Genomic DNA, 14118 nt, shown 5'->3' on the forward strand with positions numbered 1-14118 from the left:
TGGGGCCAAGTTAATTTCGCATGGTTTTCATTGACTTTGATTGGAAAAAAAAAAAAAAAAGGAAAACCAGCTGTAAAAATTTTAAAACTATAATACAACCTTTTCGTAAAGTAATAGAAACTGCCGAAAGAAAAGTAAAATTGACGCAAAACCATTCCAAACCAAATAACTTGATTCCTAAATGAGCCCACATACAGCAAGGGAATTACTAGCGGTTATCACCCATCGTAACATTCCAAAATATGGCGGTTTTCGCAGCGGTGAGCAGTTTGCAAAACTATTGCCTGAGAGCAGTTGCTGGTCAGTTGCCAGATCATGAAACTTCCTTAGCCCAGCTTCCTGTCGAAATTAAGACGAAGCTGGTGAATTTGCTGTCAAAGCGAGGACTTTTAACGGACACAAATCTTGGAAGTGTGAGTAACGAATTGTCTTTGGATCTGGAAGAAGAAAACGGGGACTGGGATTTCCTCAAACTCTAGCTAAGAAAGTAGGATTTGACGATTGAAAATAGAGTAGAATTTAGACAAAGTGGAAAATATTTTATATTTTGTAACCAAAAGGTCACTAAAAGAACTAACACTTGCGTGGACACTGTGGCCGCCGCTTTTCTAAATCTGATCTGCAATCAGACCGACTACTGTAGCTTTGATATTTTTGCACAGTTTAAGAAGAATTGGTTGTCAGAATCATTTTCAAGGTGATAGCTTCTTATTGAAATGGCTGTACAAGAAATTAATTAACTAACATATGTACGTGCACTTCATTGAAGACATTTAAACTCAAAGTTTGAGAGATAAACAAGGTAAAATAATTATACGTGAGAGATTGTCTCTAGTCTCTTTGAGTAGTTCCACTTTAAGTGACTGTTCAATTTAGGTGAAGACAAATACAAACAGGTTGTTGAGACTCCATCTTGGCGACCATGGATGACCATGACCATCGAATTCCAGTAATTAAGGGAAAACATTTTTAGGACTAATTAGCAGCCAACCACTTAATACAGGGTGACTGCCTAATATGGTGCCAGGGTGACTGCCTAATATGGTGCCACTTAATACAGGGTGACTGCCTAATATGGTGCCACTTAATAAAGGTTCGACTGTAGTGTTTTTGATGTGATAAGTATTTCATTGTCACTGTTATTTAAGGTATTACACCCTGCACTAAGGAAGCTGGAGTTGTGTGAATGTGCAGTTTCAGACAGAGGACTCTCTTTCATCTGTGTTTGTAAAAACCTACGAAAATTAGACTTAAATGCTACCAAGAATTCCAGAGAGGATGTTTCCTCTGAAGGTATGTTGCCCCAGACTGTTGCCTTTTATACAAGGTTTTTTTTTTTTTAATGTTTTTTTTTTTAATTTGAAATGCATCGGGGCCTTTTGGAACATGTGATTAAATGATACTAATAATTACATCAAGAATAACTTCAAGCCACCGAATCTTACATTATTTTTGTGCTTGTATTTTTCATTTTTATTTTTTTGCAATATTATCTTCTCAACAGGTATAAGCAGAGTGTTTTCATCTTGTTGTTGCCTTCAGACAGTGTATCTCCGCAGATGTGTCAAACTTACAGATGATGCTGTTGCTGCTTTAACACAAAGCTGTTCTCGGTTGGAACATCTCAATTTGTGTGGATGCATCAAAATAACAGATATATCTCTTCAGCTCATAGCTCACAACTGTAGATTTCTTCAAAGTCTTAATCTCTCAAATACTAAGGTTAATACACAAGTTTATATAATTTCTGCAGAAGTAATCTCTTATTCTAAATTTTATGTAATAGTACAGTAGTGTGTGCATGAATGTACTGTAGAATCACGTGGTAGTTAAATAAGAAGTTAATAACTAGAGAATTTATTAGTATATTTCAAACGTTTTTTTCCATCTTTAAAGCAATGCAACTTTGTTAGAGAGTCAAGGTCTTTTTGTAATTATTGGAAGCTTTTCTTTATCTTACAGAAAAAACTTTATCTATATTACCTTTTCTTTGCTTACTGTGTGCACTTTTTCCAGATTTTTAAGGCTAAATTTTTATATCTGTGCATTTTTACTGCCTTTTGAAGTTAGATTTCCTCAGTTGATAATGATTGCTCCTTAACCTGCCATTTAGAAACAATTTGAAAACAGTCCTGAATTGTTTAAAAATGTTGCCTAAACTAAAGGAATTTTCTTTTGTTAAATTTTAGGTGACTGATAATGGTGTACTGTGCTTGACGAGTGGAAAATGTCAACATTCTATTAAAGTAAGCGTACAGTATTTCACATTCAATCAAACTTGTTGTTAATACCTACATTTATTACATCACTCACAGCACCCGTGGGCAAGATGAAGCAAGTCCGGTGTTCTGATTGGCTACCCAAGTGGGAAAAATGGACCAATCTTGCCCAATCAGGATTGTCCACATTGATCCTGCACACACAAAAAAAATAGAATTAGAACTACATTCATAATTCTTGGACAATTTTTGCATCGCAAAAAGTGGCAGAAGATAGTCAAAACAAAGAAAACAGAAATGACTGTTGAGTTTGTTGTGCTACAAACACAATTGGCTTTCTTTCCTGGCTCTCAAAGTAAACAAGTCTTTCTTAATTCTTAACAAAGCAAAATCTTTTTACAATATGATAAATCCTCTATTAACCAAGCTTGTTCGGTCAAGATGGCTGGATATTAACCTCATTCTTTTTTTTCGCATTTTTATGGACCTCGACTTTATCTTGGCAGGGTTGTAGCTAAGCGCTGGGTGCCAACAAAATTGGCTGGATGAAAAAGCAGTGATTGCCAGCTGAATTTTTGGCCAGCAATCAGTTGGTAAGGCATAACAGGCACTTCCAAGTTTATACACTTACAATTGTTCACCACCGTTGAGCCACCTCACTTGAAATTTTACCCAGCAGCATAATTTCTCAGCTACAACCCTGTCTTGGTCTGTAACAATGCACAAAAAAAAGAGAACCCAGCCAATATCCAGCCGTCTTGACCTCACACTTGGTTAATAACACATGCAGCAGTTATCTTGGACATGCACGTCAGCCTCTTGTGAGTAATATAACAATTCAGTGATTCTTGAGAGGAACAAAATGTGTCTTGAGAGAAATGAGACGTGTCTCATGAGAAAAAAGGCAAGAGGTGGAAACTTACTTTTGAGCGGCACTGTAGAGGACCACTTATCTATCATTAACAATTATTTGCGGAAGGCAAGGTGAATATCGTTGAATAATCCCCGAGATGAAGTCAAGGGGATTATTCAACAATATTCATCAAATTTGAGGCAAATAATTGTTTTAGTATAATTTCAGAGCTGAACAACAGAGAAATTTCTAAAAATGAATCATAACATTTTAGTAACATTTATTAACATTTTATTTTAATATTTTATATAAACTGCGTAGAGGGGTTTATATAGCATCATATAAGGAGCCACTCGACCAATCAGATTGCTGGAAACTCTTTGCTCAGCTCTGAAATCATACTAATTAACCATATTCAATGAGTTCCTTTAGTGTGATTACTTTTAAGTTCTGAGCATAGTAGCTTTTACTCTTAAAAGCAGTTTTAAAGTTTAAAAAATGCTTCAAAGAAAGTGTATATTTAAAATATTTTGTTTTACAGCAGGTCAAAGCTTCAAATCCCCCACACTACCTTCCACAAACAAAAGTCTCAGACTAAAAACATTTAAAGGAGCTAAGTCAGGGTATTACTGAGGTCCTTTTTTTGGGACATAACAAATTAAAGCAAAATGAAAAATTTATATCGCTGAAAACTGTTGGGGAGAAGATTTAGAGTTCTATAGCTTCTAAAGAGCAATTAGTCATTAAGAGTCCCAAGTTAGATTGCATTGGGTTTGCTCCACAGCACACCATGATTAGTAAAGGAAACTAACCAATCAGATGCGACCTGGTGGCACCTGTTTTCCTAAAAGTTTACGTTTTTCACTTCAATTTTCGTTAGCTACTTTTGACCTTTTCCTATGCTCTTTTTGGCTTGTGATTACTTTGGATTTCCTCTTTTATTACTCAATCAAAACCGGATTATTTCTCTGCTGAAGACTTCATAATTATGTAAATCCAGATTGAGATGAAAATGCCCCTATGACAAAGGTAAAGATTATTACTCTATCTCCTTAGGACTAAGGTCAGAATTCCAAACTGTGAACTTGTCATAAGGTAATAAAATATACCAAGAAATTTAATCGTAAAATTCATTAATTCTTGTGATTTTGGAATTTCCCAGGAGGTCCAACTGTCGCATTGCGTGAACATCTCAGATGACAGCATTGAAGCGTTACTCACGTGCTGTCCAAAAATAAACATTCTTATCTTTGATGGCTGCCCTAATGTCACAGACAGATCCCGTCAAGCTCTTGAGGAGGTCATGCTTCGCGGCGGCCGAATGAAACAATTATCATGGACGGTATATTGACTGTAGCTTGGAGCTGAATTTCGTGACCTGTATCATGTTAAATTACCGTATATCCTTGGATAAAACTTTTTTTTTTCCGTTGACTCACCACTCAATTCTATCTCCATGTGCTTACGTTTGCTTGCTTGAGTTCCTTTATGTGCGTAATCTGTTCTTTTCATTTTTGTCGAATTGCCGCGCTGTCGGTAAATGCTGTAAACTTCCCAAGAACGACTAAACCATTCCTTACCCTTCGAGATCCAGTAATTTCTACGATTTTAAAGTTGTTGGGATACGTTTGAAGAAAACAGTTAATAAGGAATGATAGCTCAGTCAGAATGTGACCAACAAGTTTTAAAATGTCCGCGCTATGCATATGGTTCACTTTGTGAGTTCCAATTGCATTTTCGTCATTCTTCTTCGCTTGGTCCCTGGCGTCTTTTAAGCAAATAAAGTCTATTCCCTTGGTTTAAGAAAACGAAAGATTTTAAGATTGGCTTAACGTCTGCGTGGATAATGATGTAGTTTTTGCTTTTCTTTTTAAGATTTAGCCAAAATAAAGATACATTTCGTTGAAACATGGGAAAACTTATAAGCGCCCCCCCTCGTTTAAGCGCCCCTCTTCAAGTAGGTGCCCCCCTTCCAGCCGAAATAGTCCATCTTACAGTTGTCTGCTTGGTTGCCAAGCCTTTGAATAGGAGTGAGGCTAGGGGTGACCTCGTCATGATACAAACCTTGCTGCCTTTCAAATGTAAATCACTTTGTTATCATGCTAACTAGATACAGGTCTCTATCACGTCAAGGTCACCTTCAGCCTCACTCCAAATCAAAGGCTTGGCAACTAAATACACAACTGTAAAATGGCTTATTTCTATGGGCGCCCGAGCACTTATTTGAGGAAATACGATGCTTGGCAACATTAACCTCGATGATATCGTAAAAAATGATAAAGAAATTACTCGTTTAATTGCGTTCTTCCCTATCGTGGTTAATTTTTCCTTGATTTTTTTCTTGTTACTGTTTTTTGTCCTTCTCAATTCATGTTTTCTCTTTGTTTCCAACTTTTCCTCTTTCTGTGTGTGTTTATAATTGTCAATGAACTTGACAGCTTTGACTGCAACGGTTTTTGCACTCATTTCTGTGAATTTCATCGTCTTTTTTTTCCGTCTTTTGAGCACTGCATAGTGTGGAGTGTACTAAATGTAGAGAATGAAATGAAATAAAAATTGTGTCTGTAGATGAATAACGTAAGTCTCTGTGATTCACCACCTTTCCCCACACCGCGGTGCGTTTGAATGGTCATCTTGTTTCCTTGTTTCTTAATAACAGTAAGTATGGCTGCTAAATAAGGAAAAAAACACAAACTAGTCCAGATAACACGAAAATTTAACGTTTTTGGAAACAACCAATTTTTTCTTATTTCATGTTGTATTGTACACTTATATGTCCGATTTTGCACACCAATGTCCAATTTTATACTTCTAAGTCCAATTTTAGACAGCAGTGTCCTAATAAAGACACTAGAGTCCGCTTTTCACTATATACTGTCCGATTTCAAACGTTAGTGTCCGACTGTAGGCACTCGTGTCCGACTGTAGGCACTCGTGTCCGATTTTAGATTCCAGCCAAACTGGCGTCCGATTTTGAACACTAAGGAGGGATTTTAGACGGTGCTCTCTGTTTTTATGCACTAGTGTCCATTTTTAGACACTAGTGTCCGAGTTTAGACACAATCGTATTTGATTTTCGAGTCAAGTGTTCGATTTTGGACACTAATGTGCGATTTGGGACTCGAGTGTCCGATTTTAGACACTTGTCGATTTTAGAAGTGTCCTTTTTGGACATTATTGTGTCCGCTTTTGAACGTTTGTGTCTTTATGATCTTTTACTTTGGGTCCAACTTTTGACACTGGTCACGGTGACTGTTTTAAGCCACTAGTGAATAAATTTTTTACACCATTGTCCAACTCTATAGTCTGTGATGTCTTTTGAAACACTCGTTAGCGATACTAGACCCTAGTGTTCGATTTTGAACACTAGGGTCTAGTATCGATAACGAGTGTAACGAGTATCGGTATTATCCAAATATTTAGTGACCGATTTTAAACACTAGTGTCCAATTTTAGACAAAAGTTTCTGATTTTAAAAACACAAGTGTCCGAATTCGGACTCTCCTTGTCAAATACCTCTGCCTTGGACCGTCAAAGTCAAGCAGACCTTTAAAGAAGTGCCCAATAAGGGGGAAACATAAAATGCTCAAATGCCTGTTTTCAATTTTAACTTAGAAATAATTGTCAGAGTATTTCTTGTCCACGTTTCTTTAATGATAAACGCCCACACAACTTGGTGCAATCATATGTCGCATGGAGCTAATAATCTTTAGCAATTGACCTAGTTATCAGCCATAATTATCATGATCATTACAACACATCTGCATTGTATGTTCCCACTTTATAGAAACTACTAGGTCTACTAGGGAACCAGGCAGTACATGTAATCGGGACGATGATGGTATGACGTAGCATTGCTTAAGCTAAGGGCTAGCCGCCGTCAGGGGTACTCTGATGACCATAACGCTTCAAAAATTATCTAAAAACACGGCATCATTTCAAGAAATGTTGACGAAACACCAACACCGCCAGATGTTGTATGCCCATTCAAGGGCGTAGCCAGGGGGGTACTGGGGTGCCCGTGACCCCCCCCCCCTTGGTAGGCCTTCTTTAGAGCAAAAAACCTACAATATTCAGGTGGCGAAAACGCCATGACAATATCTTGACCGTAAAAGCCATTGTTGAAAAGCCCACTTTTTTAAAATTTGTTTTTTTATAAAGTATTTTCTTCAACGACTCTTGTATTTAGTTAATATGGGCCTTAATGCCGCGATAATACGACTGAGCCCGCTGATACACGCGGGAGAGCAGCGGTGTAAATGGTGAGTAGCCTCAGTGACCCCCCCCCCCCCCCCTTTGAAAAATCCTAGCTACGCCCCTGGCCCATTCACGATTTACGCGCTCCAATGAACACGTCATTAAGCCGTACTACGAGGGGCGGGTTAACCGATAGCCGTAAATCGGCCCAAAAATTAGCCATAAGGCTAAAAGATTGACAAATTTTAACCGATAGTCCTAAAAAAGAGTTAATCGAAAAAAAAAAAATTTCTGTTGACAACAGTGAAATGATACCGTGAACCGTTAGCCGTAAAAGCCATCTCGCCATTGAGACCCTCTGCTAGCGCTACACATACACTTGTGCGTTTTGTAGAACTTTTTAAAACTGCACAAATAAAGCACATCGCAATACAGCAATGTGGGATTTCAATCACCAAAATGTCCCCCCTCCCCAAAAAAAGGGGGGGAAATTGAGCACCGCAAATCCCAATGTTCCCCTCTATTTGGCTTCATTCGAATGTGTTGTACAATCTAATCTCGTCACGACAATAGCCAGCATCTGGAGTGTCATAATTGTCAAACGATGATATCAGTTTATTCCTCAGCAAAGAACACCTTGGTTTGCACAAGTAATATTTGTTTAAGGGTCACCACCTCTGAGCTAACCACATAAAGTTTGTCCTGAAGATATCGTAACTCCTAATCCCTTTCACATGTGCAATGGCTTCCCTAAACAAGGTCTTGATCAGTTATTAGCCCTAAATGAAAAAACGCTGGATCGCTCATTAAGACACTGCAAATAGTCTCTTCCTGCCGGCTTTAAATCCTTCAATCATAGTATTTGTTTCCTATTTTCACCATGGCTGAAAAAGTCGCAACTGTTCCCTGGTTTTGGAAGGTCTTGCACGTTTATTTGGACCTTCTAACCTTTCCCACGATCAGCGCTGAATTTTTATCGGTTTAATAAAAATGGGGAATCCGATAACACGGTAAACAGCGAAGATAAAAACATGGGGATTAATGCAGTTAACCGAACTGCAGCGTATGTTAACTCTTATTTCAAAGTATAGTGAAGAATTATTTTCCACGTCAACTATGTTATTTTTCATCCAAACGTTTCGTCAATTAGTGGTTGCGCTGAGGAGTTTTCAAGCGGGTGTGGAAAGAAATTCGACTTTGTCCTGGTTTGCAGTGTACACGCCTTGTACTCAGTTTAAAAACACACGCACCTTGTCGACCAATCAGATGGAAAGTTAAAACTAATCGATGTGATTCCTTACAAAATAATTTTTTTTTGGTTTTGCAAATCTGACCTTACGACTACTAATTGAAAATCACTCTTAAAATACCGTCGCGCCCTGATTTATCAGAAGGGGCGGAGAAGATCAAAGAAGGGGAATCAATGAAGGGGAGCAAGGACGACGTCAGGTCTCGCATTCTGCTTCAATATTTGAGGATAAGAGTTATGAAGCCTTATTTTTGCTCATGGATACTCTTTTCAGTGATGCATATCTTTTTCCTTTCTGTGGCGACCTGATTTATCAGAACAAGCGAAGATCAATGAAGGGGAGCAAACGCGACGTCAGGTCCCGCATTCTGCTTCAATTTTTGAGGATGAGTTACGAGGCCTTGCTTGTATTTATGAATACTCTTTGCCGTGATTGATACATGTCCACAACTCTGATATTTTGGATTTTTCGCAGGGAGTGATTTTGTGAATTTTTTGCTTGGACAGAGGAAAATAATTTAAACTATTTGAAGCATTATGTTTTATCATTCCTACGCAAGAGACATATAGCGAGTTCTCGTGTACATGGAAGGAAAAGTTATCAAAAACTGGTTGAGATTCCTTACGTCCATCCTATCCCTGACCCTGTGGTCAACATGGTCCGATCATACAAACAATATGAAAAAAAAAGAAAGGCAAGACTCTTACATTCTCCCTGTAGTTGTGGCTAATCTTCTCAGCATTATCGAAGAATTTTCACTGATAAATGATAAATTGAGATCCAAGCAGATGGTCCAAGACACGATGACAGACTTCAACGCGCGAGAACATGTGACCCAAGTAATCTCTAAACCAGACCGTCTATTACCGATAATTAAGGATATTTAGAATTTACAATGCTTCTTTTATACCAAACCGAGTTATTATCAAGGATTTTTTTTTTTTTTTTAATAGTTGCCCGTTTAAGAAACGCATCAGCATGTTCACATTTTCTTATTCCCCGTTGGTCTGCACTGAAGGCCAATTCTGTCACTTTGAGGCTTAGCACAATGTCATCTGATTTGAATTCACTCCATTCTGTGAGAGCAAGATGTTCATAACTTCAGCACGATACATTCTAAAAACATTTTAAAGTATTCTAAAAGGAAAACCGGTGTTTGGTTCGTTGGGTTTTTAAGGCGTCTATTCTTTCGTCGCCAAACTCGTGAGCATTTCGTAACATAGCATCACTTTTCCTTTTTCTTTATAAAAATAGGCAGCAAAATTAAAAGCAGACAAAATGAGGTTTTAATTATCGCAAAGCATGTAACTTTTTCAATAAAATTTTCTGTTCCTAATAAGTTGCCTAATAATGTTTGTTTTTAGTTAAAAGAAACCGAGTGTAACAAAAAACGACAAGATAAGAGATACTAAGCATTAGATTACGCGTGAAGTGGATAACAGAACACATCTTGCTATGATCGCGATAACCATGTATCGACTGACCGATCAAAGTTTTATCCACATATTTGACCAAAATCAGCATCCCTGATTCTTTGTTGAAGCTTCTATACTCTTCCCAAAATGAAATCTTCAATGTTTCTGCCAATTAAGAATCAATTTTGAGATATCTTTGGAGATAACCATCGCGTGCTCAGTTCATACTGATTAGACAAAATTCAGCATTCCAGCTGACTATGGTCATTTAGCAAACTTGTAAACGAATGCTTGCTCAGGTTTTGCACGGTTGTGTAACAATTCCACTTTTCACCCAATTTGACACTAAAGGGTCAAGATTCTCTTGTCAACTTGGGAAAAGATTAAATAAGTGAAATTGTCCAGAAGAAGAAGATCGAAACAAACATCGGTGCGGCAATCGTTTACCAATGATGAAATTTCATTTCCTGTTGACGGTGGCAAACAGGAAAAAGATGCAAGCCCCTTTCCCGAGTTCGGGGTCACGCGAAAAAATGTTTCGCCAATAGGAAACACATGGTAGATCTTTAAGCACCCGATAATTGTTAAATAAACTAAATCCCCAATTGTTTGTACTTATTGTTTTTCAATAGCCCCAGCTCGAGGCAAGATTTGTTGAAGGCGTTTGCACAGTCGAGAAGAAAAACACACGGAACATCGCCGTTAGACGAGAACGCTAAATTCTCTCTATGTGAGATAATGGGAAAGTGTCAAGAAAACAGTAAGACCTCTTCAGAGCTCGTGCCTTAGTTACCCCCTACCAAATACCGCGCCACGAAACCTTACCCCTGCCCTTTATATGGTCGGCTTTTATACCAAGAGCATCCCACTTGAATTAAGAGCTTTGTGTTTGCAGCTGCAGCGACACGTTGAAAGTTTATCAAAAATGTGGCATAGTGAGTTTACAACAAATTGGCCCGGTATGGTTCAGCAGCAGATGCTTCCATCCAGTTACCTAGAAGACGATGACGACTCACACGTTAAAAGGCCGATGAATTCGTTCATGATTTGGGCAAAAATTATGAGAAGAAAGTTTGCTGAGGAGAACCCCAAACTACACAATGCAGAGATCAGCAAGCTGCTGGGAAAAGCTTGGAATGAACTAACCACGAAGGAAAAGCGTCCGTTTGTCGAGAAGGCAGAAAGGCTACGAATTCGTCACATGAAGGAGCATCCAAATTACAGGTACACGCCAAAGAGGCGATCGCAAGACAGGCGGCCTGGTCAGCGAACAAACTCCACTTACATGAACCCGAGCTTCATCAGCAACATTTCAAACGTTGTAATGAACAGTCAGGTATTTGGACTGCCCTCTACTCCAGATCTTAGTCCTAAAGAGAGACATTATGCTTCCACTCCGTACATGGACCATGCAGTGCAATACCACCCCTCAGGATATGAAGATTGGAACTACAATACGTACAGGGAATCGTTTGGAAGTCATCGTGATTATCATAGTTATCCTCCGACAAGGTTAGAAAAAGACCAAGGCAGACCTCATTTTAACGGTCCTTCAACCCCTGACTATCGTAATCCACAATTTAAAGGGGCCGTATGCTTCACATCAGATAGGAACACTTGTAGTTATAATGAGAGCCGACCTGGTACAAGCTCTGAACAGATGTTTTACCCTGAAAACGCAAGGAAAGATGTAACGTTTCCACCTTGCGCATATCAGTCCGGAAAGATAAAATCATCAGAGAATTATTATCTTAATGAGCCTCGTTCATCGATTGTCAAAACTGTAGTACATTCCGCAGGAAACGTTGGATCTACTTTGGCCATAGGCGAACAACAACAGTCTCAAAAAATCGTCAGAAGAACACGCTTAAGTTCTTGTAGATTTGCACAGCCTCAAGCAGTCGAAAATGATGAAGAAGAAGGTGAAGTGGATTATTCTGGACGGATGAGAGAAAATTCAGGGACAGTTTTAGAAAATTTCACTGAACTTTTAAGCGATGATTTAGATAGAGAGGAATTCAGTATGTACCTCGCCGAGGCGTACTGACTGAAAGAAGTTCTTCCACTGTTCTACGATCATCAGTTGTCAAGTTCCTCGTCAAAATTCAATGCATAATGGCAAAACAATGACGGATGAAGTACAATTTTGTATCCACCACGAAAGGGCGGCATTAAATTGATATTTGATTATCCTATCAGAAGGAGTCACGAGTGGTTAACGAGTTTAGAATGAGATTACATCAAACTAGTCGAGAGTGCTTTTGCTGTAAACGAACTGCTGTATGCTGCGTGTTTGGGAACCTGTTTTCTTTCACCTTCAGAGTTTCTCGAGGACTTGTGAACAGCGTATTTGCAGGCCGTTGATGGAGCCCTGCTATTATCCGTTCGTAGCGTTTGTGACGAAAACCTTTCGTTGTTCAGTTCGCCGGGGCCATAGCTGCATGCAATGATAAGGCGGTGAAAAAAGTCGAAGGTTATCTCTTGCGACTGATAGCTTACTTACTTTATTGTGTAAATACAAAGAGATGGAAACATTAGGAATTTACGTGCAATTTCGGTTAACCTTGTAGCATATGTCGCCTTTTAGTTTTGCATAATAGCCTCAGTGTTGAAGCAATTATACATGATAGCTTGGTCCAGACGGAAACGTGTTCATAAATCAAGTTCTCAGTGTGTCTTTTGTATCATACCCGCGAATCTAAACTGAGCTTCACTTTGCATGAGATCATTTTCAAAAGTTCATTTGTCATACTTGCGGGACTTTGTTGTAAAGAACAGAATTAGAAATTTCTTATGTAACTGATAAATGTTTGATGCTTTTTTTTCAAACATTCTCGTTCTTTACGTTCTTGAGGTTACTGATGTCCCCTGTGGCAAACTATCATAGCGATAGTTGTCGACAAAACCGCCTACTATGTGTGCTGCAGTTTGTAGATAACTCTACGAGGCGGTAAAATTACTCAAATTATTCTAGGAGCTGTTGACTGATTACGGCTTAAACACGATCTCGTTTGTTTCTGTGTTAAATACATTAAAATTTTCTCTGAAGCGAGTTGTTTTGCCATGGACGCTATTTGGAGACTTCTCAGAATTTATGAGCAAACTCACTAAGCATTGAACCAAAGGACTGAGGTCTGACCCACTATTGCAGAGGAATTTAAACAATACAATTTCTAAATTATTTGACGATGCCATTACCGGGGACTTCTGGTTCATTTTAGCCCGCGAAAAAAATTGATGACTTAGAATAAAAACTGAGATTTTTTTATCAATTTGATAAGAGCCCAACATAGATACTCACTTAGAACTTCTTATAGATTTTATTCAGTCGAGGCAATTAATGGCCCCACGGTCTACCTCTGACTCGAGGAACAAAATCAAAACAACGAAAGACAACTAACTGTACAAGTCCCTTGCAAAGTGTTCCGCCGTGTCGGCCAGCTGAAAACATTAAAATTATTTTTTTAGTAAATATTGATCTCCACAGTATGCCAAGTGCAATGTGAATCGTAAACAAAATATTTTAATCATCCTAAAAATATTCAACGAATAGCATCAATAGTCGAAGGAAAAGGAATGAACGTCGCCTATCAATGGACTTGAAAACCGATTCTGTATTTCGTCCCTGTTCCGTTTGTCAAACAAGGAGTCAGTTTGTTTTCCTTGCGTCGAAGCTGTAATTGAACTTGGGTTTTTCCCCCCTACGTTTAATTCATTTGAAAGCAATGGTCCTTGTCCTGAATCTCTTTATGAAAAGAAACATGTTATCGTACCTGACCGTCACCTTGTTCAAAGCATTGTGTTATTTAAAGTATTTCAAAACCTTTTCAGTGAAGTTGATATAGGTGGTACTTTTTCTATCACCTCGCTTAATGTACCCTGTTCTCCTAATAGAGGGGTTATTTGCAGTAATTATGTTGAATCGAATGGGGGAATTTAAACTACTGTCTTCTTAATGAGGGTTTCCGCTGAGTATAGCACCGCTTAAGGCATTTTACACTGTAGCTTTTGATAATTTTGATAGGGCCCTATCAAGCCCATTCAAGAGCTTAGCTGAGATTAAAAGTCGCAATGTTCTGACCCATTGGCACAGTACCCCCTCTGGCAAATTCTTCGTTTTTACCACAGGAAATATTTGTCTGGATTAAGAAATTTCCAGTTTGTGACGACAGACGATCTGTTTT

At 38.5% G+C, this 14118-nt stretch overlaps 2 protein-coding genes across 2 annotated transcripts; both read left to right on the plus strand.

Moving 5' to 3' along the window:
* Positions 1–103: 103 nt before the first annotated feature.
* On the plus strand, positions 104–4506 carry LOC111337549 (protein AMN1 homolog). The gene is made up of 5 exons (XM_022943887.2): positions 104–413; positions 1149–1293; positions 1505–1722; positions 2190–2246; positions 4235–4506. Exons 1-5 carry the CDS (start codon positions 243–245, stop codon positions 4421–4423), a joined length of 780 nt encoding a protein of 259 aa, XP_022799622.2. The 5' UTR covers positions 104–242; the 3' UTR covers positions 4424–4506.
* A 6060-nt stretch (positions 4507–10566) lies between these two features.
* Positions 10567–12986, plus strand: LOC111337548 (uncharacterized). Its single transcript, XM_022943886.2, has one exon. The coding sequence runs from the start codon at positions 10773–10775 to the stop codon at positions 11979–11981; it is 1209 nt and encodes a 402-aa protein (XP_022799621.2). The 5' UTR covers positions 10567–10772; the 3' UTR covers positions 11982–12986.
* The last annotated feature ends 1132 nt before the right edge of the window (positions 12987–14118 follow it).

This window comes from Stylophora pistillata, chromosome 1, assembly GCF_964205215.1.
Source record: "Stylophora pistillata chromosome 1, jaStyPist1.2, whole genome shotgun sequence".
NCBI classification, from domain to species: domain Eukaryota; kingdom Metazoa; phylum Cnidaria; class Anthozoa; order Scleractinia; family Pocilloporidae; genus Stylophora; species Stylophora pistillata.

Coding starts and splice junctions, on each gene's coding strand:
- LOC111337549 (XM_022943887.2), top strand. CDS start 243: ATGGCGGTTTTCGCAGCGGTGAGCAGTTTGCAAAACTATTGCCTGAGA. Junction 1,294..1,504: donor AGAGGATGTTTCCTCTGAAG/GTATGTTGCCCC, acceptor TCTTCTCAACAG/GTATAAGCAGAGTGTTTTCA. Junction 1,723..2,189: donor TTAATCTCTCAAATACTAAG/GTTAATACACAA, acceptor GTTAAATTTTAG/GTGACTGATAATGGTGTACT.
- LOC111337548 (XM_022943886.2), top strand. CDS start 10,773: ATGGTCGGCTTTTATACCAAGAGCATCCCACTTGAATTAAGAGCTTTG.